The sequence below is a fragment of the Nycticebus coucang genome, chromosome 9 (assembly GCF_027406575.1).
Source record: "Nycticebus coucang isolate mNycCou1 chromosome 9, mNycCou1.pri, whole genome shotgun sequence".
Lineage (NCBI taxonomy): Eukaryota > Metazoa > Chordata > Mammalia > Primates > Lorisidae > Nycticebus > Nycticebus coucang.
In genome coordinates, this window is record NC_069788.1 from 112797662 (window position 1) to 112821639 (window position 23978).

The window sequence follows — 23978 nt, forward strand, 5'->3', positions numbered from 1 at the left end:
CCCAGTACCCTTTAAACAAAGGTGATGGATGCCCTTGACCTGCTTCCGGAAGGATCTGTGCTATGACGTAGTTTTTTGCTGGATGGGATGGATTTGCACTGGATTGTCCACACAGTTGTGGCTGTGTTCTGGTGGTGGTGGGCAATGTGAAACAGTGGCACTGAGTTATGTTATTTTTTAGTGACTTCTGCTCTTGCTCAGCTGTGTGGACAGAGAGGCCCCTGGAGCAGATGCTACTCTCTAGGAGCTTAGAGCTAGGGAATTAGCTGCCTTTTTCTGCCACTGATGGTGGCAATAAGTGGAAGGTGGCATCCCACATTGTAGTAATAACAGCTAATGTTTACAAATCACTCACAGTGAGGTTATCTCATTTGTTCTTGCCCGTAGAGCCTATGGGGAGGGTTCTAGTATTATCCCCACTTTGCAGATGGGGAAAGTGAAGCTCAGAGAGGCCAACAGGCCAGGCAGCAAGTAAATGAGGAGTTGGGGTTCAAATCTTGGATCCTAGTGCCAGCGCTTCAGCCCTTCACTGAAGTGCTTTTTGCCCTTCAAATGGGTTTGCATGGCATGGAACAGGACTCCTCAGACACCTACTGGCTGAGTGAATAAATGGCTGCCCCTCAGACGGGCCAGGAGCTGCTTTACGAACCCCCATCCAGAGGGAGCAAAGTGGGCTGAAGGGAGCCAGGGAACACAGCTGGGCAGCAAGGCATTTTCTCTTGCGGGTACAAGCATCATATACAGCTGGCTGTACTACTTAGGCTCCCACATTTGGACTCATGGGCAGGTCCAACTAAATTCTGACTGAATTTGCCAGTGTCCTTTGTGCAAGGGAGCTGCTGGCAACGAGTGTGAGGTGGGGATGGTGGTCTCCCAATGTCTCTTTGCCCTGCACTGCCTCATCCCTTCCCTGGATGCTCTGTGTGGCCCAGCTGGTGTTCCAGGGTGGATGTGGGATGCAGGCTTGTTAATGTCCTTTCTTCCTTCCTGGATATGGAAGTGAGGTGGGGGCAGAGTGTAAGGTTGGAGATAAACTTGGTGTGAAGCTGCAGGGGAGCCCATATGGCCTTTGCCTGTCTGGAAATTACCAGTGTCTTTAATAGGTTTGCAGCTTGTGAGGATATTTCCTGCCTTTTTCTTTTATGTCTTGCTTTTGGAGGGGGGGAGGTGAATTTACAACCAATGAACCTTGTGCCTTTAGATAAATAGAAAGCAAGTGACCTCAGCTGTCCCTCCTCTCTCCCTCTGTCCCCAGGAATGTCTTGTTAGCTTGAGTGGTCTTCTCTATCCAGTCCACATGGGGCAATACTGCCTCGTTAAACGGCCTCATGGCTGCTGTCACACTTTCAGCTTACCCTCCTCCTCAAATCTTTCTTAAATTATTACTTCATTTGCTTTGTTAGACCAAAGCAATTCTATTAATTTTCCTTATTTTGTTCTCAGTTTCCCTCTATATTATTTTTTTTAGACAGAGCCTCAGGCTGTTGCCATGGGTAGAGTGCTGTGGCATCACAGCTCCCAGCAACCTCCAACTTTTGGGCTTAAGCAATTCTCTTGCTTCAGCCTCCCAAGTAGCTGGGACAACAGGCGCCTGCCACAATGCCTGGCTATTTTTTGGTTGCGGTTGTCATTGTTGTTTGGCAGGCCTGGGCTGGATTTGAACCTGCCATGTCTGGTGTATGTGGCTGGTGCCTTAGCTGCTTGAGCTACAGGCGCTGAGCCTAGTTCCCCTATAGATTAATTGGATCTAATCATGTCTGCCATCCCATCTTTCGGGAGGATTGAACTTGTAGTGTTTAAAGGGAGGGACAGAGAATGTTTTTAATTGGAGCAAGAGTGTTTAAATTGTAGAGATTTTAAGAAGACAGTTCTATGTTTCGGCAGTGTTTCTTTTTAAAAGAACATTCCCTATTCTGGATATTTTCCCCACAGTTTATAAAATGTTATGGGAGCCATTCCCCTAGAGAAGCTGCATGAGCAATCTAAGATTTGGAGGGATTGGGGAAGAGCAGGTCAGGTAGCTCTGGAGGTTTAGGTCTCATCTCACCCTGAGTCACTGACTGGTTGGACCTTGTGCTGTTAGGACATAATAGACAGCGTCACTGGGTGGGGCAGAATGGTCAATAGGAGAGGGCGTTACTATTGCCTGGCCCTTGGAGTGCTTTGCTATTCTGGGGACCTAGGGCCAGACCAAGGTTGGGAGCCCGTAAGAGCCAGGACTGACGTGTGGTCTATTTGGGGCTGAGTGGGGGTAGTGGTGTGGGGGATGTGTGTGTGTGTATGTGTGCACACACATGCACATGTATATACATATGAGTGAGGATGTTTGCCTCCAAGAATCACTCCTGACACCAGAAACGTGGGGGTTTTTGCCATTGCCTTCTGAAAAAGCCAAAGCCTTTGATGGTGGAGTGACATTAACAGGGAATATGCCTTTGGCTGCAGGGAGGACTTCAGAAGCACAGTCGGTGCCAGGTCCCGTGGCAGGAAGCCTTCCCACTTTCTATGCCACTCTGTCCCTTCTGAGTTTCCTTGTGAGTGCGTTAGACACGACGTGGGGTGTCCTTGCCTGCAGGTCTGTTGTGTTGAAATGCTGGTGTGTGTCCGAGGACAAGAATGAGGCCTCTGGCTTTTCAGAAAGAGCGGAGGGTGGGGGGGTGGGCTGTCCCAGCCCTCTGGTCAGTCAGTACTTGCTGTGGCCAAACTGTGCCATGCCCCTTGGACAAGGTGACTCTCCAGGCAGCACAGAGCCTTCTGCACTCTTCCTGACTCTCACCCTGCTCCACCTGACCTCCTGGTCATGAGTGGCTGCATATCAGCTCCCTCCCTGGGCTGGGTTCCAGTCTGTGGCTGTCCTTTATCATGTGGCCATGATGAAAGCCTGTAGTTTGGGCTGACCTGTGTTCTAATCCCAGTTCTCCAACTCAGTGGCCTTTGTTAAATTCCTTAACCTCTTTGAGCCTCAGTTTCCTTACCTGTTGATATCAGTGTAAATATGCGTAAAAGGTGGCCCAGAACGGAATCCAATGCATAGAAGTTGCTTTGCAGATGGTGTGGCAATTACTTAAGCTCTGAGAGTGGCTTTGTTTGAGTTACCAATACACCATCTGAAGGGTGTATTGGCTGTAGGGTATATTGGTGTACCCATCTGAAGGGTGCACTCCCAGTACCCTGCACAGCAGAAACCTGGTCCCAGCATAGGGGGATCCCTGCTTTCATACTAGTCTGGGCAGAGAGCATGTTGTGGTCTTTGCAGGGCTCCGCTGGAGCATAGTCCCCTGCCTCCCTACCCCTGTACTGCTGTGGGCAGTCAGCAAGGGGGTTGGGTCCTACCAGGGCAAACCTTCAAGCCAGCAGATCAGCATTTATTTGTAGGTCTTGGCAGCCCCAGGCAGTGAGAAAGGGCCTGGTGAGGCAGCTGCATTGGGTGGGGCAGGGAAGAGGCAGCACAGTGGAGGGCATGAGAGGGCAGAGGCAGGTGGCATTTGCGTGTTAGAGAAGGAAGGGTTTCAGAAAAATAGCTTCACGTGGAGTTAACCATGGAGTGTCAAATAACATGCCTGGTCACCAAAGTGTGAGCAGGGAGGTGTACAAGGGGCAGTATAGAAGCCTGGGGGCAAGTCACTGGATCACAGAGCTAGCTATATAAAGAGGGCTACTCTGTGGAGCTATGATCTTCACAGTGCCCAGCAAGGAGGGGCTGGGGAAATGCATACCCCATCTCTCTCTATTCTGCTCCTGGCATTGGCTGCTGGCCCTGGGCACCAGAAACAGAAGGAAGGGGACAAGTGGCTGACATACAGGACAGACTGCTATGGCTCTGGGCAGTGAGAAGAATGGTGAGAGAGATTTCAATGGGGAAGAGGTGGCAGGCATTAAGAGTGGGGAAGTTAGGTTAGTGACATTTCTGGTTGGAGAGTTGAATTACTGAGGAGAACAAGTCAGAGGCAATGAGGAAGAATGATTAATAGCTTGGAATGAAGGAGGCTGACAGGGTTGGATCTTACCCTGTTCTGTGTGACCTTAGGCAAACTATGTAACCTCTCTGAACCTCAGTTTCCTCATCTCTGAAATGGGAATAATAAAGACTGTTCTCTAACTCACAGTGGGGTACAATGAAATCCTAATATATTCAACAAGGTGTCTTGGTAGGCTGTAACATCTTACTAAGTAAAAAAAAAAAAGAGGGGTTTACATGAAATAAAGTATCCATTTAAGTAGCCAACATGCTTTGCAGAAGGCTCAGTGGGAACATCAAACAATTCATTCATCCAATTAATGTTTAGTCCAGTACCTACTATATGTCAGGTCCAGTTTCAGGAACTGGAATACAGGATGAAGAAACTAGAGTAGTCTTTCTCCCTGGAAGCTGATGTAGCTAGTGGGAAAGACAGACAGTAAATGAACATGTAAAAATATTGTTTTTGATAGTTGGCATAGGGCTAAAAAGATCCTAAACCCCAGTGATGGGTAGAGAGTGAGTACTATAGGTAAAGACTTCTGGGAAGATCTCACTTGGTGGGTGGGAGTGGGCAGTGAGTGAGGCCCTGAGACAGGAGAGGAGTGTCTGCTAGAGGGAGTACAGGTGCACAGTCTTTAGGCAAGGAGGAGGTTGGTGCTTGTGGGGCAGAGAAGTGGCTCAGGGCATGCAGCACGGAGCTGATCATAGCCTCTCTCACTGGGGTGGACGCCATTACGAAGTGAAAAGCTCTCAGTGCCTTGACTGGCACCTGTGCATGTTCAATGACCATTAGCTGATGGCTATTATTATTTAAATAAAAATTAATTTTAGAAAAGAATGGCCTTATTAAGTGGATAGATACAACACCGAGTATCCCAATAGGCCAACAAACATTTGCTGTAGAAGCAGTGTGGCATGGGGTAGTTAAGAGCCTGGTCTCTTAATGTGATCCCTTGGTTCAAATCCTGACTCGGGCTTACTGGTCCACTTACTAAGGGATCTTGGGCCCATGACTTACGCTTTCTGAACCCAAGGTCCTCATCTTTTAATGGGGAATGGTAATTGCAATTCTTACAGTGTTGTAAAGCGAAAATGCAAGCCAGGATGCCAGGTGTGTGTGCTTATAATCCCAGCTACTTGGGAGGCTGAGTTCTAGTCCAGCCTGGCCAACATAGTGAAAGCCTGTCTCAAAAAAAAAAGGAAAGAAAGAAAACTGAGACAGAGTCTCACTTTTTTGCCCCCAGTAGAGTGCTGTGGCATCATAGCTCACAGCAACCTCAAACTCTTGGGCTCAAGTGATTCTTTTGCCTCACCCTCCCAAGTACCTGGGACTACAGGTGCCCACCACATTGCTTGGCTATTTTTAGAGATGGGGTCTTGCTCTGGTGCAGGCTGGTCTTGAACCTATGAGCTCATGCAGTCCACCTGCCTTGGCCTCCCAGAGTGCTAGGATTACAGGTGTGAGCCACCGTGCCTAAACACCTTGAACCAGACACTGCCTGGTCTACAGTCAGGGCTGCCGAGTTCTTATTGTTGCCCAGGCTCAACAACACATGCAGTACTGACACAAGGAGGTGCACACCAAGGATTCTGCTCCCCTGGAGCTCACTATCAGATCTCAGCCACCCAAGGCAGCATGTGATGGCTAGGAAATAAGTAGCCAGACCATTGTTGGTAGGAGGCATCATTGGAGGGTTGGAGTAGGGATGGGAAGGCTTTGAGATGGGATATGAAGACAAGAAAATAATATGAATACTAACCTGATCTGATAGCATTTGTCAAGCAAAGACAAAAATAATCAAATCAGTCTGCCCCTAAAGCACTGCTCTGCCCTTCCCATATAGCCTTTGGAAACAGTCTATACTTCCCTAGGTCTAGCCTCAGCTTTTGGTGGGAGAGGTCCTTCACTCTCCTGTCTATGATTAAGGGATAACCCTCCAATCTTTTGTCATCTCCTATCGAGTTCTTAAATCCATGTTGAGCTTCCCCCTACGCCGGAGAGGCAAAGGGAAGTTAGAAGTCAGGGGCTGCCAAGATGAAAGGAGCCAAGGAGCTGGGGGGACGGGGCAGAGGTGGAGGGCAGTGCTGATGGAATTAACTGGAACTCGGTGTGTCTGGCAACTGGCAGATTCTTCTGCTAAGATAAGTGGAACCCTGTGCAAGGTAATTATTAGAGAGCATAAATTCCCCAGATAACCTGTCCTCTGAAGAGATATTGATGGCTGTGGGGCGTGTGCTGGAGCCCGTTTTCCCTCCATCCACCTTGACTCCTTCTCCAGCCTTCTTCCCCCTCCTTTTCCTTCAATGTTACTTGTTTCTCTATCTCCCCACCTACCCCTTCTCCCCAAGAGGCCGCAGCCCCCTGTGTGTTAGCTCTTCTGGACCTTACTTATTGCTTGCCTCAGGGCTCTCTTAATGATGGAGGCCCCCCCACAGCCTAGCCCTCTTGCCCCTGTGGTTTAACAGGATTGGTGGCAGAGGTACAGCCCCTGTGGGGAGGAATTTCCTAAGAACAGGAGGTCTGAGCTTCCCTTGATCCATGTCCCCAGGATGAACGTTTATCAAGTGTGTGCCTTGTAGGGTCAGGCACTGTGAAGGGCCAGGACTCCACCTTGTCCCAGGGATCAGGTGCCTAGCATGGCCAGGCTTGTAGTAGACACCTGTTGGCATGTTTTTTTACCTTGTGCAGTGCTTACTGAAAGCCTCTCATTCTCTCCAGAGCCTGTAGGCCTCCCAGGGAGCTCACGCTTTGGCTGATAGTCCCTAAATATTTGTTTGACAAATGCTAAGAATAGGTGAGTGGTATGTGTGGTGCAAATGGAGAAGCAGAGCTGCCAGATTCAGCCTCCCCTCTCTTGTCTTGAGCAACTGTGTTCTGGCCCCAGACTTGCACCCTAGCTCTTGACTAAACTGGAGCTGTCTTCCCTAGAAGCCCATTTACTGACATCACTGTTATGTCCAGCAAGTATGTTTCTTACCTCGCTCTGACCCCAGACAGCGTTACAATAGGGTGGCTTTATCATTTATCAGCCAAGTAAGGGCACTTTTGAGAGAGAAAGGTGTAATAATTATGCTGGGACCTCGATGTTATGAAAACTGGGTCCTAATTCATCAAAGTTCTCCAGGCCAGCCATGGTTCATGCCTGTGATCCTAGCAGTCTGGGAGGCCAAGGTGGGCAGATTGCTTGAGCTTAGGAGTTTGAGACCAGCCTGAGAAAGAGTAAGACCCCATTTCTACTAAAAATAGAAAAACTAGCTGGGCGTGGTTGTTGGCACCTCTAGTCCCAGTTACTCAGGAGGCTGAGGCAGGAAGATTGCTTAAACCTACGAGTTTGAGTTTGCTGTAAGTAAGGCTGAGGCCACAGCACTCTATCCCCTGGGCAACAGAGTGATACTCAATTTCAAAAAACAAAAGCAAATGGACATCAAAGTTCTCTGCCTGGGCCGATGCTGATAAATGTAAACCTCTTTTTACATTCCTGGGGATGATTTCTATGACTTATACATTGGACCCTGGGCGTTGCCTGGCTGGCCTCCCTTGCCCTTTAATTAGGCTCTGTCCACATTCTGTAATTTGAAATATGTGAGGATAATTCTCTCCATTTGATGCATGGGAGCCCAGGGTTGACAGATTTGCTGAAGATGCTCAGAGTCTGCTCTAAGGAGAGGGCCATCTTCAAGTCTCCACCTGCCTCAACAGTAGCCTTTAACGCCACAGGAGGAAATTAGCGCTATGCACCTATGAGAAGCATTCTTTCACCCATTAGCCAATAGTGTTTTCCTAAAGGAAATAGGACTTTCATGGGAGACTGGAAAAAAATGAATTTTCAGTGATGTTTTGCTTGCTGTAGTTAACAATAATTACTAAATAGGTAGGGTGAGCTAGTGCTCATTTTCCTTATTATTAACTGTATTTATGGGTTTTCATTAAGTTGTACCAAGCTGAGATAATTGTAAAACTATCTGCCTAAGCTGTGTGACTCTTAGGTCTTCTATTTTCTTTCATTCTGAGGGTGGAGTCTTTTCATTCTTATGCTGTACACCAAGAGTCAGCAAACTTTTTCTGTGTAGGTCCATATGGTAAATATTTTAGGCTTTACAGGCTACATGGTTTCCATTAGAACTGCTCAACTCTGCCATTGTAGCATGAAAGCAGCCACAAACAGGTAGGTTAATGGGCATGGTGGCTATCATCCAATAAAACTTTACAAAAATTCTGAGTGGACTGGTTTTGGCCCCGGGGCTGTAGCTTACAGACCCTCACTATAAACAGTGGAGAAATTCCTAAACAAGGGGTTTAGACTGAAGATCTCATTCTATCTCCACCTCTGTGTGACTGGGGGACATCATTTCAACTTTTGGGTTATTGATTTTCTTTGCAATAAAACCAAGATCAGACTAGACGGTCTCTGTCATTCTGGGATTCTTCAATCTGACCCTTTAGTTTATGACTTTCTGGCATTTCTCTTTTTGTGCCTTTAGGTCAATGTTCAGAACCACAAAGGCTCTTAAAGTCCATGATCCCTTGCTCACATTTAGAATGGATTTGGTTTCTAACTTGCATAATAATATTTGTATTTTTCCAAGGGTATCTTTTTTCTTTTTTTTGAGACAGAGTCTCACTCTGTTGCTTAAGTTAGAGTGTCATGGCTTCAGTGTCTCTCACAGCAACCTCAAACTCCTGGGTTCAAGCGATCCTCCTGCCTCAGCCTCCCAAGTAAATTGGGACTTCAGGTGTCTTCCACCATGCCCAGCTAATTTTTCTATTTTTAGTGGAGATGGAGTCTCACTCTTGCTCAGGCTGGTCTCAAACTCCTGAGCTCAAGCAATCCTCCTGCCTTGGCCTCTCAGAGTGCTAGGATTACAGGTGTGATCCACTGCTCCTGCCTCATGGTATCATTTTAGGAAGTCCCATCATTCACCCTTCTCTTCAGTTACTCTGTGATAGGAAAGCTTATCTCTGGGCTATTTGATAGTTTGGGAAACTGAGGTGCATAGAAGATAAACAGCTAAGATTACCCAGCATATTGGTGATACTTTTAGAAATGTAGTGCCTCCAAGAAAAGAATTGTTGTTCTGGTTTATTCTAGTTCTGGAGGCAAAACTCAAGAAAGGGCCAAAGTACCCTCATGAGAGGCTGATGTTGCAGTGGCCAAAAGCAAGGGTCTGGACCAAGATTGCTTGGACTTACTTCTTGACAATGCCACGTAAGTCCCTTTTGTGGCAAATCACTTAAGACTCTCTGTGCCTCAGTTTACTAATCTGTCAAATGGGAGGAATAAAAGTATGGGGTTGTATGAACATAAAATGAGATCATACACACAGAAATGCTTAGAAAAGTGCGTGGGTTGTGTAATAAGTAATTAATATTAGCTATGCTACTTTTATTATTATGACTGTCATCTTTCTAAAAATATGTTAAGGGTATCTCTTACACATTTTTATACTAGATTCATGTTTAATTTTTTGACTGGAGGCTTGGACTGACTGTTTTGCTCCTGACCCATATGTTAAGTGACTCTTGGTGAGATGGAAGGATGGAAGGGAACATGGTGGATTGGAAAGGTTGGGAAGGAGGGAAAGATGGGAATTTGGGAAAGTATATATGTGAGGAAGGAGAAACAGATTCTCAATTTAGGTAAGCTGCCAGATGGTTTTTGTGATGGGAAGAAAATAAGCAATCTCTCTGAAGCAGTACAGGGGTTTCTGTATCCTTTGTCGTTGTCCTCAGATGTAGAGGTGACGAGGGAACTTCCTGGGTGTACTCAAGATTTTTTTTTGGTCCTCTTGGTTCCCAGCATATTTTTATTTCTTCCACCAGAGCACTTAAGTTTAGGGACGCCAATCAGCTTCTTGGTTAGTCTGGCTTTGTTCTGTCCATATTAAAAGGTGTACAAGGGCGGCACCTGTGGCTCAAAGGAGGGGCGCTGACCCCATATGCCGGAGGTTGTGGGTTCAAACCCAGCCCCAGCCAAAAACCGCAAAAAAAAAAAAAAAAAAAAAAAGGTGTACAAGTATGTACCTCAAAAAATGGCAGGCTTGAGACAATTTTCTTAGGGGTCTGCTAAGAGAAATTTGGGTGAATGTCAACTCTGTGGCAGGTTAAATGATGCTCAGTGCTTCTTTGTCTGACTGGATGTCCCTTAGAAGGGCGGCTAGAGATCATTTGGTGTGCGGGGCATTTGCTTCTGCAGGCTGATTTTAACCAACTCTGACAAGAGGGCAGAGGCCCCCAAGCGAGGTCAGGACCACAAATCCCCTCCCAGCAGGTGCATGATGGGGAAACAGCGCCCTTCGGATGACCTTCAGTTCCCATTGATTTCCTGTCAAGCAGCCTCCCCACCCCCATTCCACTGCTGCCCCTGGCACCACCCGTGGGCTTGGGCTCTGCAAGAGGACATGGATCAACTCTCTGGGAAAGAACACGCAGAGGAGGTTAATCCAGAAAGAGGCCCTTTCAGGGAAATGGAATGGTGCTTTGGAGACTGTATTCTGGTGCTCCTAGTTTATAGTGCCAGTATCAGGCCTGAAATGTCCCTTTTGGGCAGAAAAAACGTGAATGGCCTCGTTTATCCACTTGAGCCCACCCCCTCTCCAGGTTTTGGGGTGCCTGAGTGGCATTATGGGACCCTGAATATGCTTTGTGGACTGTGGAACAGCCCTTCCCTGGCCCGTGTATTGAGCAGGGGCGGTTAGAAGTGAGGCGGTGGCCAGTGTGATTCTCATCCACTGTGCTAGGGGCCTCCCACCAGCACTGACTTCTAGCCCTGTGGAAGGCCAGGCTCCCACACCATCCAAACTCTCTGTTGCAGGTAGGCCTAGATCTGTTTATCTGTTCAACGATATCTGTTGAACATTTCTCATATGCCAAATCCTATGTTATGGGGAGGGGGTCTGGTGAGACAAGGACCCTTCTCTCATGGAGCTTATAGTTTAGTTGGGTAGACACCATCATCAGCTTGTGATGGTAAATGGAAAAATTTTGATAATGGTTAGTGTTATAATAAAACCAAGATAGGATATGAGATAAATAGCTAGGGATTGTAGGGTGGGAGGCGGGTGGGATTGGCCACTTTATTTTTATTTATTTATTTATTTATTTTTTGTAGAGACATAGTCTCACTTTATGGCCCTCGGTAGAGTGCCGTGGCCTCACACAGCTCACAGCAACCTCCAACTCCTGGGCTTAAGCGATTCTCTTGCCTCAGCCTCCTGAGTAGCTGGGACTACAGGTGCCCGCCACAACGCCCGGCTATTTTTTGGTTGCAGTTTGGCTGGGGCCGGGTTTGAACCCGCTACCCTCGGTATATGGGGCCGGCGCCTTACCGACTGAGCCACAGGCGCCGCTCGGGATTGGCCACTTTAGATAGGGTGAGTCAAAGAATGCTTTTCTGAATGAACTGTAATATCTGGGAGAAGTGTGCCCAGGGAGTGGAGACAGCATATGCAAAGGTCCTAAAGCGAGGAACAGAAAAGGGTGCAGTGAGGATGGAGCCTGGCAGGCAGGGGACAGGATGATATAGGACAGATGAGCATAGCCAGACTGTATGAGCCCTGTAGCCATGGGAAGAAGTTCGGATTTTGTTCTTAGAATAGTGAGTGATTTTAGTAGGAGGGAATATCATGGTCTGGTTCATTTTGAAAAGATCACTTGGGCTGCTGTATAGAGAATTGACTATAGAAGGACATGTTCTTTGTGGCTATGTTAAATGCCAGACCAATATCAGCAAAGATGTGGCAGAAGGTCTGTTTGTCTTAAGAATTGTCTCTAATCAATGGTCTGTTTCTGCAGGTGATCACACCTGGGAGACAACACACCAGTGCCCTGCTCAGAGCTAGGGTTTCAGAAAGGACTCAATCTGGGGAAACTAAAAATACTTTCTCAATCAATGAAGTTTCTGTGATGGATGTGTGTTTTCTTTGTAGGTATGATTCACCTGAGATAAAGCAGGATTCCTCCCATCCCGACTTTTGTTGCATTCTTTAGCCTCCAGAGGAGAGATTTATTTTGCCATGTCTGAATGCCATTTGCAAGGCAAACCTTGGATCCAAGAAAAGTGACAGTCCTTTTCCTCCCTGGAGCACCCCCCTTTTCTATCCCTCCCCCATGTATTTACTAGAAGGAATCATGCTGCTTTTCTCTTGCCTCCAGGCCCCTGTCCTTGGTACCCCCTTGACTTTAACCCCAAGATATGTATGTCATCAGAACATCCAGTGGTAGCTCAGAAATCATGGCCAGGTTCAGTATAAATTTTGTCTTGCTTAGGCAGCTTTGCATAATAAGCCCCTGAGAAGTCTTCACCAGAGTAGATGCTGCAAGAGGGATTTATTGGGTTTAGTGGACCTAAACATCAGACTGAGCCACGTTTAAGTCATGGTGGGAGTTTTAGGGTCCATGTTATTCATCTGATGTGACTTTTACAAGGGATACCCTTGTCACCAAAGTGTCCTTCCTGTGATGTTATGAAGGTCAGAGCCCCAGACAGAATGACTCCTCTAAGAATGTGAGAATCTTCTCTGTACATTTGTCTTGACTGTTAGTTCCTCTGGGACATTTTCTTAGGGAAGATGACTTCTGTGGGATTAGTCTGCTATAGGCTAATACTGCCAGGTTAATCCATGCCAGCTGTCTGAAATAAGCTTTCCCACAGAAACAAAACCAGCTGCGTGAAACAAAGTCAGCTAACTTGGCTGTCCAGGTCTGCTATCAAACATGGTGGCTGAAGAGCCCCACAAGGCCCTCTTTTTCCATGATCTTGTTTTAGTGATTGGGAGCTGTCCTTCAATCAGTATCACATTTCTCACACTCAATAAGGGGTCTGGGATATGGGATGTCTGCAACCCATCCCAAACCACCAAAATCAGAATTTCACAGCCTCTCACAAACTCAGGGTTAAAAGCCACTGCCTACCTGGGGTGTCCAACCTGTGGGCTAAAGGCTGTATGTGGATTATTTAAGGACTGTTTGCTTATCTATAGTGTTGGATATGGCAAAAATTATGCACATATCTTATTTTGCTCAAGAGTTTTTGTTAATGTTTGTATATTTAACGTGTGGCCCAAGACAACTCTTCTCATGTGTGGCAGAAAAAAAACTGGACACCCCTGGAGACCATTATTTTGGAGAGTGGCGTGATGGCATTCTTGATAAGTACAAAAAGAATATTTCCCATACCCATAGAGGAGGAGCTGGTTCTCGGGATAGGTCTGATATCCTGACAGTTGAGTATTCAGCAAGCTTCTTTTGAAGTTCAGAGAAAGGGAATACTAGTTGTGTGATGTCTTGCACATGAATTTTGTAGATGGAGAAAAGAAAGTCTCAAGAGCTGAAGTGACCTTTATTCAGGATATGGGAAAAGTTCAGTATGATTTGAATTTGTAGGATATCTGTTTTCAGATGCCCAATCCTGTGCTCCAGAGAAGAAGCCAGGTAACTTTTAGGCTCATGTCATGTTCGTGTGGAAAAAATTAGAGCATCCCAAGCATTTCTCATGTGTGAAGCCTCCACTAGTTTGCTGAGAATATCATGGCATTTCAGTCAAGCAATCCATGTTTGTCACATACACTGTGCTTAGTTGGGTAGTGTGCAAGTACATAGCTCTGTGTCTGTCTTTAAGATGCTTATGGCCTACTTGAGTGGGGGAGACATAGGAGGGTGACAGAGACCAACAAAACCAAGTGAGACTGTTGGGTAGCTCAAAGAAGAAGGCAGAGAGCAAAGCACTATTGGCGGGGATAACCCGGGAGGCTTCCTGGAAGAGGCAGGACTTGAGCCAGCCCCTGAACAGGCTGAGGTCAGCCAGAGCAGAGTTCCAGGTGGCATGAAGGACTGTAAGAATTATGTTGAGGCCCAGGGTTGAAGCTGTCAGCTTCATTCATTCGTTCATTCACCCACCTATCATTCAACCCAAGGTGCCAGGCTTTGTACTGGGTTTTGGGCTAGAGCAGCAAACAAGCCTTGCATGGTCTCTGCACTTAGGGTAGCTTTTGGGGTCCTCATGCTTTAGCTGCTCAGTTCTTCTCGATGCCTGAGGGTTAGTGTGGTGACGTGGCTGCCTCCTCTCTTGGGAGAAGCCTCAAAGGTACTCCTGTAGTGACTGTGGTGTCACATGGGAAAAGGAGAAGGAACAACTATTGCTTGTTGGTGTTCACATCAGAGTGGCAGAGCTTCTGTTATTAAATCCCCTCACAGACCTGAAGTAGGGGTTGTTACCCAGGTTGTGGGCGGTGGAATTTTGGTTTCAGGGAGAGTAAGTTGCCTAGGGTCATATAGCCAGTAAGTGGTGGAACTGCCTGACTCAGACCTGCCTGAATCCAAGTCTTCTTTCTCCTCTACTTTTATCTCAGTGGCCTGGCAGAGAAATTTGGGCAGCATTGGGAGCTAACTTGGGTTCTATATTGCACAAAAAACTGAAAACTGGGTTTGAGGGTGACTTTTTCTTGCCAGGGTGGGTGAGAGGAGAGTTGTAGTGATTGTACTCAGTGGTCCCAGGTGCTGGGTGATGAGGATTCAAGAAGAGTGAATGAACACGACACTCTCAATTTTATTCTGAGATTGTGAGTAGATAGTCTAAATCACCAACCTGTATGTGCAAAACACTCTGAAAGCTGCACACAAATGCAGTATGTACTTAACTGCTGTAATTTAAATGCCTGCTCTAGGTGGATGGAAGTTGTTGTCTAATGTAATTCAGTAAAGACTTACTGGGCACCTGCTGTGTGCTGGACTCTGTTCTGGGCTCTAGAGATGAATCAGTAGGAAGGTCAGGAAAGCAGGGCCACTGGGCTATACCACTACAGGGAGTGGGGTGGCCTTCACACTGAAGTCCATGTGAACGATACCTCTGGGTTGTTCAGTGCCCAGATGGAGTGGCTATGTGCAGTAGCCCTGTAGATGTGGTCTCTGCCTTCATGGAGTTTGTGGTCTAGTGGGAAGACAAATATTAAACATTGAATTAAGTTGGAATTGACGTATTAATAGTGTTATTATTGTCTTTATAGGAAGAAGATAAAATGAGGGAGGAAGGGGATTGGGATCTCACCCATCCTTCTTATCCCTTTCCTATTTGAAACATCTAGAAACACTGCCTTAGTTAACTCCAGCTGCCATAACAAAATGTCATAGACCGGGTGGCTTAAACAACACTTATTTCTCACAGTTCTGGAGGCTGAGAAGTTCAAGGTCAGGGTGCCAGCATGGTCATCAGGTTCCTAGGGAGGGCCCTCTTTCTGGCTTGCCTACAGCTGCCTCTTTGCTCTATCCTTGAATGACAGAAATGGAGAGGAGAGAGAGAAGGAGAGAGAGGGAGGTGGGAGAGGGAGAGAGAGAAAGAAAGGAGAGAGAGAAGACTCCGTCTCTTCTATGAAAGGCTCCATCTCCAAACACCATCACATGTTAGGCCTTCAACATATACATTTTTGGTAAGTGTGAGGATGGCACAATTTAGTCTATAACAAACACTTAATTTGTTTTCTTTTAAGGGCTCCTTTAGTAATAGTACAATTTCTTGCCAAATGTTGCCCCCTGCTTGATAGTTTTTCTAAAAAAGCTAAATGGGAGCTTTCCATGCATAGTCCAATTAAACATATTTAAGTGTACATATTAGGAAATCAGTATATTGGTGCAGATGAGCTTTAATGTTTGTCTGTGGGTGGCTCTGGAGGTGGGGGCAGCTGAGTGAGACAGTGGGAAGACCAAGTGGCCACGGAGAAGAAGAGGTGCCACTGGGAAAGGAGGGCCCAGAAATCCTGCCACAGGCCAGGCTCCTCTTTATCTCTGTCTGTCTCTGCTGTGTGCACAGATAGCAGGGATGGACCAATGCCTGTTTTTGTAGCAAGAGGGGACTTGTGGCCACCACTGGGAATGGAGAAAAAAATAACTTCCTGAGAAATGAAAGATCTAAGACCCAGTTGGGATGAGGGCAAGGGAAAAGTCAAGGCCAAATTACTAAGGAGATGGAGAGCAGCGTTGCTCAGGTCCCCAGCCCTAGAAGAATAGAGACTGGGGAAGAGAGCAGGCTTTTGGCAGAAAGTGAGGAATTTAGCCAGGCATGGTGGCTCACGCCTGTAATCCTAGCACTCTGGGAGCCCTAGGTAGGTAGATTGCCTGAGCTCAGGAGTTCGAGACCAGCCTGGGCAAGAGCAAGACCCTGTCTCTAAAAATAGCCAGACACTGTGATGGGTACCTGTAGTCCCAGCTACTTGGGAGGCTGAGGCAAAAGGATTTCTTGAGCTTAGGAGCCTGAGGTTGCTGTGAGCTGTGACGTTATGGCACTGTACCAACAGTGTCAAAGTGAAACCCTGTATCAAATAAATAAATAAATAAATAAAGGTGAGGAATTTGCTTTTGGACCTACATTTCAGATGTGGCAGGACCCCTGCCCTCGGGTCAGAATATAGAACCAAAGTGACAGTGAGAGGGAGGAGCGTAGGTGTCTGAGTTGGTGAGTTGGAGTCATCTTAGGGCAGTAGACGTAGAACCTGAGAAAGCAGGAGAAGTCTTGAGAGTGGGCGGTTAGAAGAACAGAAGCAGAGGGTCTTGGTGGGGGGATAAGTGGCTCTGAAAATCATATTTGCAGCTGATTGCAGTGATCATTTTGGAGAAATCTTTTTTTTCCCACCCCGAGTCCTCTTTGGCTCCCTGGAGGCCATTCTCTACACATATCTGCTCAAGATGTGTCACTGGAAATCTCACATAGCAATTCTCAGCTCTCAGAGCTATCCTTACTCCAGATGGGATCATAAAGGGACCCCCTACCCCTTGTAAAGCCTAGTAGGACCATTTGGCCATCACTGCTCCAACCAGCAGGCTTCTGGGGGTGGTGGTGGTGGTGCTTTGGCTTGGCTCTCTTGGAGAGCTCAGCAATTTGTTCCCCTTGCTTCCCTATTTCCGATTGTAGCATTGAGTAGCTTGATGTCACTTGTTGATGAGAACATTATTCTGCCCTGCCTTGTGCTAGCTTCCTTGGGCTCAAGACATTGATTCTTTTGGCTGTCGAGCTCCCTCAGTTTGGTGCATACAGGTGGTACCTGGGGCTGGTGTATGTCTGACCTGTCCTGGGGTATACTGGTTACCATTCCCCAGAAGCCTTTCCCTGCTCCCTTTTCCCCTTCCCACTCGAATGCAAATGCCACTCCTAGATCCTGTCATTGAGGGAATTTTTTTTTTTTTTGGTAGAAATACCACATTGGAAAGGATATTTGTCCTCTCTACTGTTTAAATTGCTTGCTATGGGTTAGGCAGACCTAGCCATCGATTTTCTTCTATAGAGCGTAGCAAGCCCTGTGAAGATTTTGGCTAATTAACTTTTGGGAGAAGTATTGCTTGAATTTATCAAGGAGGTTGAAGCCTCTTCTCTCCTTCTACGTCTTCAAAAGGCTTTGAGCTTTGTTTCCAAATCTCTGCCAACACCTGGTCTGTTTAAAAGTGACTTCCCTGGAGGCGGTAGTAGAGGGGCTGCTGAATGTCACGTTTTTGCAGCTTCGATCTTTAATACAGTTATTCCAGTCTGCAGAAAGTCTTCTCTGTTTACATAAGAGAGGTATCAGTCACACAGAGATTACATTTAAAAATATACATTTCCCCCTAGCATGCCTGTTAACTAGTAACATTGCATGTTGTAAAAGTAGAACGTGTTTAAGATGAAATTAATATTCTCCCGGAATGCCACCTTGTTTGACTTCTCAATCCATTTGGTGTGAGGCACAAAGTTGTCCAAACTCTTTTCATTTGGAGCAAGTCCACTTTCTTGTTTCTCTCATCTGGGTTGACCCTGTTAGAAGTGAGTTACTAAGATACCAGGGAAAGTGCAATTTGAAATCCTACTGTGTAGATTTCTTTTGTATTGGCTTCTAGAAGTTGGTTTTGATTTTTTTTTCCCTTTTTTAAAATTTTTATTAAATCATAGCTGTGTACATTAATATGATCATGGGGCACCATACACTTGGTTCATAGATCGTTTGACACATTTTCATCACACTAGTTAACATAGCTTTCATAGCATTTTCTTAGTTATTTTGCTGAGACCTTTACATTCCACATTTACTAGGATTCACATATACCCTTGTAAGATGCACCGCAGGTGTAATCCCATTAATCCCCCTCCCTCCACCCACATCCCCCCTCCCTCCCCTCCCTTTCCCCCTTCTCCCTATTCTTAGGTTGTAACTGGGTTATAGCTTTCATGTGAAGGTCCTACATTAGTTTCATAATAAGGGTGAGTACATTGGGTACTTTTTCTTCCATTCTTGAGACACTTTACTAAGAAGGATATGTTCCAGCTCCATCCATGTAAACATGAAAGAGGTAAAGTCTCCATCTTTTTTTAAGGCTGCATAATATTCCATGGTTTACATATACCACAATTTATTAATCCATTCGTGGATCGAGAAGTTAGTTTTGAAATTGGGAATCCAGTTCTCTCAGTTGATGACTTTTAGTTTACAATTTTTTTTTTTATTGGACCTGATTTTATGGCTTCTTTTTTTTCAGCAGAGTTTCTGTGGTTAGAATAGTTAACATCTTTTTTGGCAATCTGTCAAAAGATCGTGAGAAACCAGATTACTGTTTTGCACAGTGGACGCCTCTCGGTTGTGTGTTCTCGGCAGTTGTGGTGGATGTGGCGTGGCGTGGCTGGTTGCTCTTTTGTGGGTGGGAGCTGAAGTATCCAAGACACTCTAAACAGGCTGTGTCATCTCGTCTTGGCCAAGCTGCCTGTAAAAGTTCTGTTCCACTGAGCTACATCGCCTTAGCAGAAGGCATGTAAGCTGGTGTGACACAGATGAACACTTTGTGGAAAATGGTTCTTTATTTTTGATCAATCTCATGATCCTTGTTACCAGCTTTGATTACATCAGCTTATGTGCCATTCTGCTTTATAGCATTTTAATGGGCTTTCATCTCCCTTCCCCAATTCGTTTCCAGCTGTGTGACTATTATAATTTGATTACAGTTTGGTTTTGCAATTGCCAGGACACTTTGAGAGCATGTTATGCCTTCCTTGTGAATGTAAAGATGTTCAGAGGTGAAAAAGGAGCAAAGCATTTGTTTGTTTGTTTTTTGTTTTTCAGACTCTTGTCAACAAGTAATTTCCAAATGATGCCTTAGAAGCTTCCAAGGTTGTATTCTCCCATAATATGGTATTTGCTTTAAGCTTTTTGGTAGACTCTGACCCATTGATTTTCTAAAAAGAGTATAGACAAGTCCATTTAAAACTTCGCTTTCTAATAAGTGGTGGTAAGAATGTGAAGTAATTGGAACCCTGGTATACTATTGATGGGAATGTAAAATGACCGGGAATGTAAAATGACTGGGGAAAAATAGTATTGTGGTTCCTTAAAAAACGAAGAAACAGAACAACCATATGACTCAGCAATTCCACTCTTGGAATATACCCCAAAGAATTGAAAGCAGAATCTTAAAGAGATATCTGTACACCCATGTTCATACAACATTATTCACAATGGTTAAAATATGAAAGCAACCCAGGTTTCCATTGACAGACAAGTGGGCAAGCAAAATGGGATATATGAAGGTATGACAACTAAGTTCACAAATTCATCCTAGAAAAAGTACTGCATACCCCAATGCTAAATATTACGACAGTCACCTTTGAAGCACTCCCTGTGGGAAGCTATGCACTGATGCCAGTACCTGGTCCACCTTCAAAGTGATTTTGGAACTCTTTTTCTGGAATGACCATCAGAGCTGTTGTCATACGAGGTGTGACAATTAAGTTTGTGAGCTTGTCACTGTGTGCTTATGTTGGCTGAGCACCGTACAAACAGCTCAGTGAGATGGAATAACCTGGTGTAGCATTGTCTCACAGGTGTATTCGTGCAGTCGTGGGAGGGTGTCTTGCCAAGTGGCCTTCATTATGGTTCTGTGTTTTTGTGTGCCATGTAATGACAGCTCTGATGGTTATTATTGAAAAAAAGTTCCAAAATTGCTTTCAGAGGTGGAGTAGGTGCTTGTGTTGGTCATAGCTTCCCAAGAGGAGTACTTCAAAGGTGACTGTAGCGATATTCAGTAGTGAATATGTAGCACTTTCTCGAGGATGAGTTTGCAAACTTAATTGTTGGAGCTTGTACACACACAATGCAATACTATCCAGCCTTTAAAATGAAGGAAATTCTTGACACCTGCTATAACATGGATAAACCTTGAGAGCATTACTTTATGTGAAATAAGCCGGTCACTTGGCTTGGTGCCCATAGCACAGTGGTTACGGTGCCAGCCACGTACACTGAGGCTGGTGGCTTCGAACCTGGCCTGGGCCAGCTAAACAACAATGACAGCTACAACAAAAAATAGCCAGGTGTTCTGGCAGGCACCTGTAGTCCCAGCTACTTGGGAGGCTGAGGCAAGAGAATTGCTTAAGCCCAGGAGATTGAGGTTGCTGTGAGCTGTGATGCCATAGAACTCTACTGAGGGCGAGATAATAAAACTCTGTCTCAAAAAAAAAAAAAAAGAAAGAAAGAAATAAGCCAGTCACAAAAAGACAAATACTGTACAAAACCATTTATACGAGGTTTTCTGAGTAGTCATAATCAGAGAGACAGAAAGTAGAATGGTGGTTGCCAGGCCTGGGGGGAAGGGGGAATTGGGAATTTTTGTTTAATGGGTACGGAATTTCAGTTTTGCAAGATGAAAGAGTTCTGGAAATGGATGTTCGTGATGGTTGCATGACAACATGAATGTGCTTAAGACCACTGAACTGTACATTTAACTGTACATTTAAGGTAGTAAATTTTATGTTGTGTGTATTTTACCACAGTTTAAAAAATTAAAAACACTCCAACTTTCCTTCTTTTAATTTTTCTAAATACTTAGGTTAAGAAATACACACACACACACACATATTTTTTGAGAGAGAGTCTCACTTTGTTCCCCTTGCTACAGTGCCATGACATCATAGATCACAAGTAACCTCAAACTCTTTATTTTGTTTATTTATTTATTTTCTTTTGGCCGGGGCTGGGTTTGAACCTGCCACCTCCGGCATGTGGGACCGGCGCCCTACTCCTTGAGCCACAGGCACTGCCCGTAACCTCAAACTCTTGGGCTCAAGTCATCCTCTTGCCTCAGCCTCCCAAGTAGCTGGGACTACGTGTGGCTGCCACAATGCCTGGCTATTTTTAGAGACGGTGTTTCAAACTCGTGAGCTAAAGTGATCCACCTGCCTCGGCCTCCTAGAGTGCTGGATTACAGATGTGAGCCATTGCACCCGGCCAAGAATAATATTTTTAACCTACAGACTTTCCCTCCCAGATTTTGCCTTCCTCAGATCTACATAGAACCAAAACAAAGGGACATTCATCATGTTGTTTCCAAATGAGCAACTAGATTCTCCCTTACCCCCTGTAGTTCCTGCGTCTCCTTCCTTTCCTCCAACTTTCTCCTCTACCCCAAGTAAAAGGCCTAAGTTTCCCTAGTAGAAGTTGTGTTACTACATTTAAATTTCCTTGAGCCATTTACTAGCTCCACGAGGTGCTTATGTTTTATTTGTTAGGCATTTGATTTCCTGGATTATTTATGCTTTACATTCGATCAATTATATCAGTGCTCTCTTTTTGGACATTATCATAAAATTAATTAGCATCACCACGTGTCCAAGGATACCAAAGAGTCAGGAACATAAAATTTACTGTGTCTTCTATTTGTCTTTTATTTTTATTTATTTATTTATTTATTTATTTGAGACAGAGTTTCACTTTGTTGCCCTCGGTAGAGTGCTGTGGTGTCACATCTCACAGCAACTTCCAACTCCTGGGCTTAGGTGATTCTCTTGCCTCAGTCTCCCGAGTAGCTGGGACTATAGGCATCCACCACAACACCTGGCTATTTTTTGTTGCAGTTTGGCCAGGGCTGAGTTCAAACCCACCACCCTTGGTATATGGGGCCGATGCCCTACCCACTGAGCAACAGGTGCCACCCTCTATTTGTCTTTTAAACCCCAGGAGTGGAATTATTTTGAATTCAAAATTCAGCTATTATTATTTAAAATGCTTATTTTGTTAGTTTCCCATCAGAAAGTTATTTTTCTTTAAATGTGTGATTTTAAAAGATTGGTGCTCATCGCTTTACACCTCCTTCCCCTACATTAGTCCTACTTTTTATAGGGTGTCTCCCCTGCCCTTCTAGTCTTTATGTGGCGTGTCTCTCTCCCATAGTAATGGAGATCTGGGTATCTTTGCTGGTGGTTAGGGTTCATGTATAGTGCTTTTGCTGGTGACCTCTGAGAACAAAGTATGTCTGGTGGGGGATGTTAATGAGGGGGTTCTAAAAACTTGATGTCCTCTAGACCCTTTGCAGACGGTTATTCCAGAGCCACTTACTTCTGGAGCAGGACCTCATCCTTCCTAGAATAGGGACTTGTTTCTCTTACTGGTGGTTTATTCTTGGGGCCCTAGGCTCTTTGTTAAAGGAGTTTCTAAGTTACCTGATGGCTTTAGCATAGGAAACATAACCTGATGGAAACCTGACTAGGAGTTGCGTTCTGCCCATTAGCAAGGTTCTTGGTGCTTACTGCCTTGGTCTTCATAACTGTGAAATCTTCTCAGGGAGGTGGGGTGGTGACATCAGTTTCCCTCTGGGTGTATTTAGGTTTTCTCTGGCTTGACTCCTTCACTCTCTGTCTCTGGCAGGCTTGGGGACCAGTTCTACAAGGAAGCCATTGAGCACTGCCGGAGTTATAACTCACGGCTGTGCGCAGAGCGCAGTGTACGTCTTCCCTTCTTGGACTCACAGACCGGGGTTGCCCAGAACAACTGCTACATCTGGATGGAGAAGAGGCACCGAGGCCCAGGTGAGCCTGGCCACTCCTAGGACATGCACATGTGTAGGCTCCAGGTCTGGAGGGAGGAGGAGCAGGTGTGGGCAGGGCAGGGGTGTGGCAAGCTGCACCTGGGCCTCTGAGATACTTTCAGGAAACTTAGCTACTTTTGTAGCTCCTGGTCCATGTTCTAAGGATTGCAACAAGGTTGGTGTGCCATTGTGGGGCGTTGAAGCCATGTGGCTGGGCTCAGGTGGGAAGTGAAAGAACGTAAGATGTTTATGCCAAAGAAGGCAAGACTGAGGATATGACAGTGGTCTTCATCTTTTACCCTTTGGTATTGGTTGAGAGATGGAGATCTATAGTTAGATCTGGGTGTGAGGACCAACTTTGTCACCAGGTTCCTCATCTGTAAAATGTAAACATTATATAAAGTATTTAACACATAGGATTTTGTCTGAATTAAATGAACATATTCAGAAAAAAACTTACAACATGAGTTTAGTACATCGTAAGTACAAGGTCTGACAGTTAAGTTCATGAACTCATTCTAGAAAAAGTGCTGTGTACTTTGTTGTTGAATATCATTGCAGTCACCTTTGAAGTTGGCAAGCTGTGTATGATGCCAGTGCCTTTTCCACTGTTCAAAGCAATTTTGGAACTCTTTTTCTATAATGACCACCAGTTGTCATACAGCACACAAAACATGCAACAGTAATGAATGCTGGTCAACAAGATACCACCACACATTGACACAAATACAGCTATGACACACTGATACACTGAGGTTATGAAGCCTTGCTGAATTTTCTGTACAGCACTGCCAATATAAGTGAGCGGCGGCAAGTTCTCAAACCTAATTGTCACACCTCGTATGATGACAGCTCTGATGGTCATTCTAGCAAGAGTTTCAAAATGGTTTTCTTTTCTTTTTTTTTTTTGAGACAGTTTTACTTTGTCGCCCTCGGTAGAGTGCCATGGTGTCACAGCTCACAGCAACCTCCAGCTCTTGGGCTTAGGTGATTCTCTAACTTTAGCCTCCTGAGTAGCTGGGACTATAGGTGCCCACCACAACACCCAGCTATTTTTTGTTGCAGTTTGGCTGGAGCTGGGTTTTAACCTGCCACTCTTTGTATCTGGGCCGGTGCCCTACTCCCTGAGCCACAGGCCCTGCCCCCAAAATTGTTTTCAAAGGTGGACTACATGCTGGTGTTAGTGCATAGCTTCCCAAGGGGAATACTTCA

General features: G+C 45.5%; 1 protein-coding gene across 7 annotated transcripts in view; it reads left to right on the plus strand.

The window, feature by feature from the left end:
* The window catches only part of DPF3 (double PHD fingers 3), a 291411-nt gene that overhangs the window by 99926 nt on the left and 167507 nt on the right, over window positions 1–23978 (plus strand). For all 7 annotated transcript variants that reach the window (XR_008382506.1, XR_008382509.1, XR_008382507.1 and 4 more), the window contains exon 2: window positions 22607–22767. Coding sequence is in view for 3 of the 7 variants with exons in the window: in XM_053602716.1 (XP_053458691.1) it covers window positions 22607–22767 (161 nt within the window). In the remaining 4 variants the exon portion in view is untranslated. The remainder of the gene's footprint in view (window positions 1–22606; window positions 22768–23978) is intronic.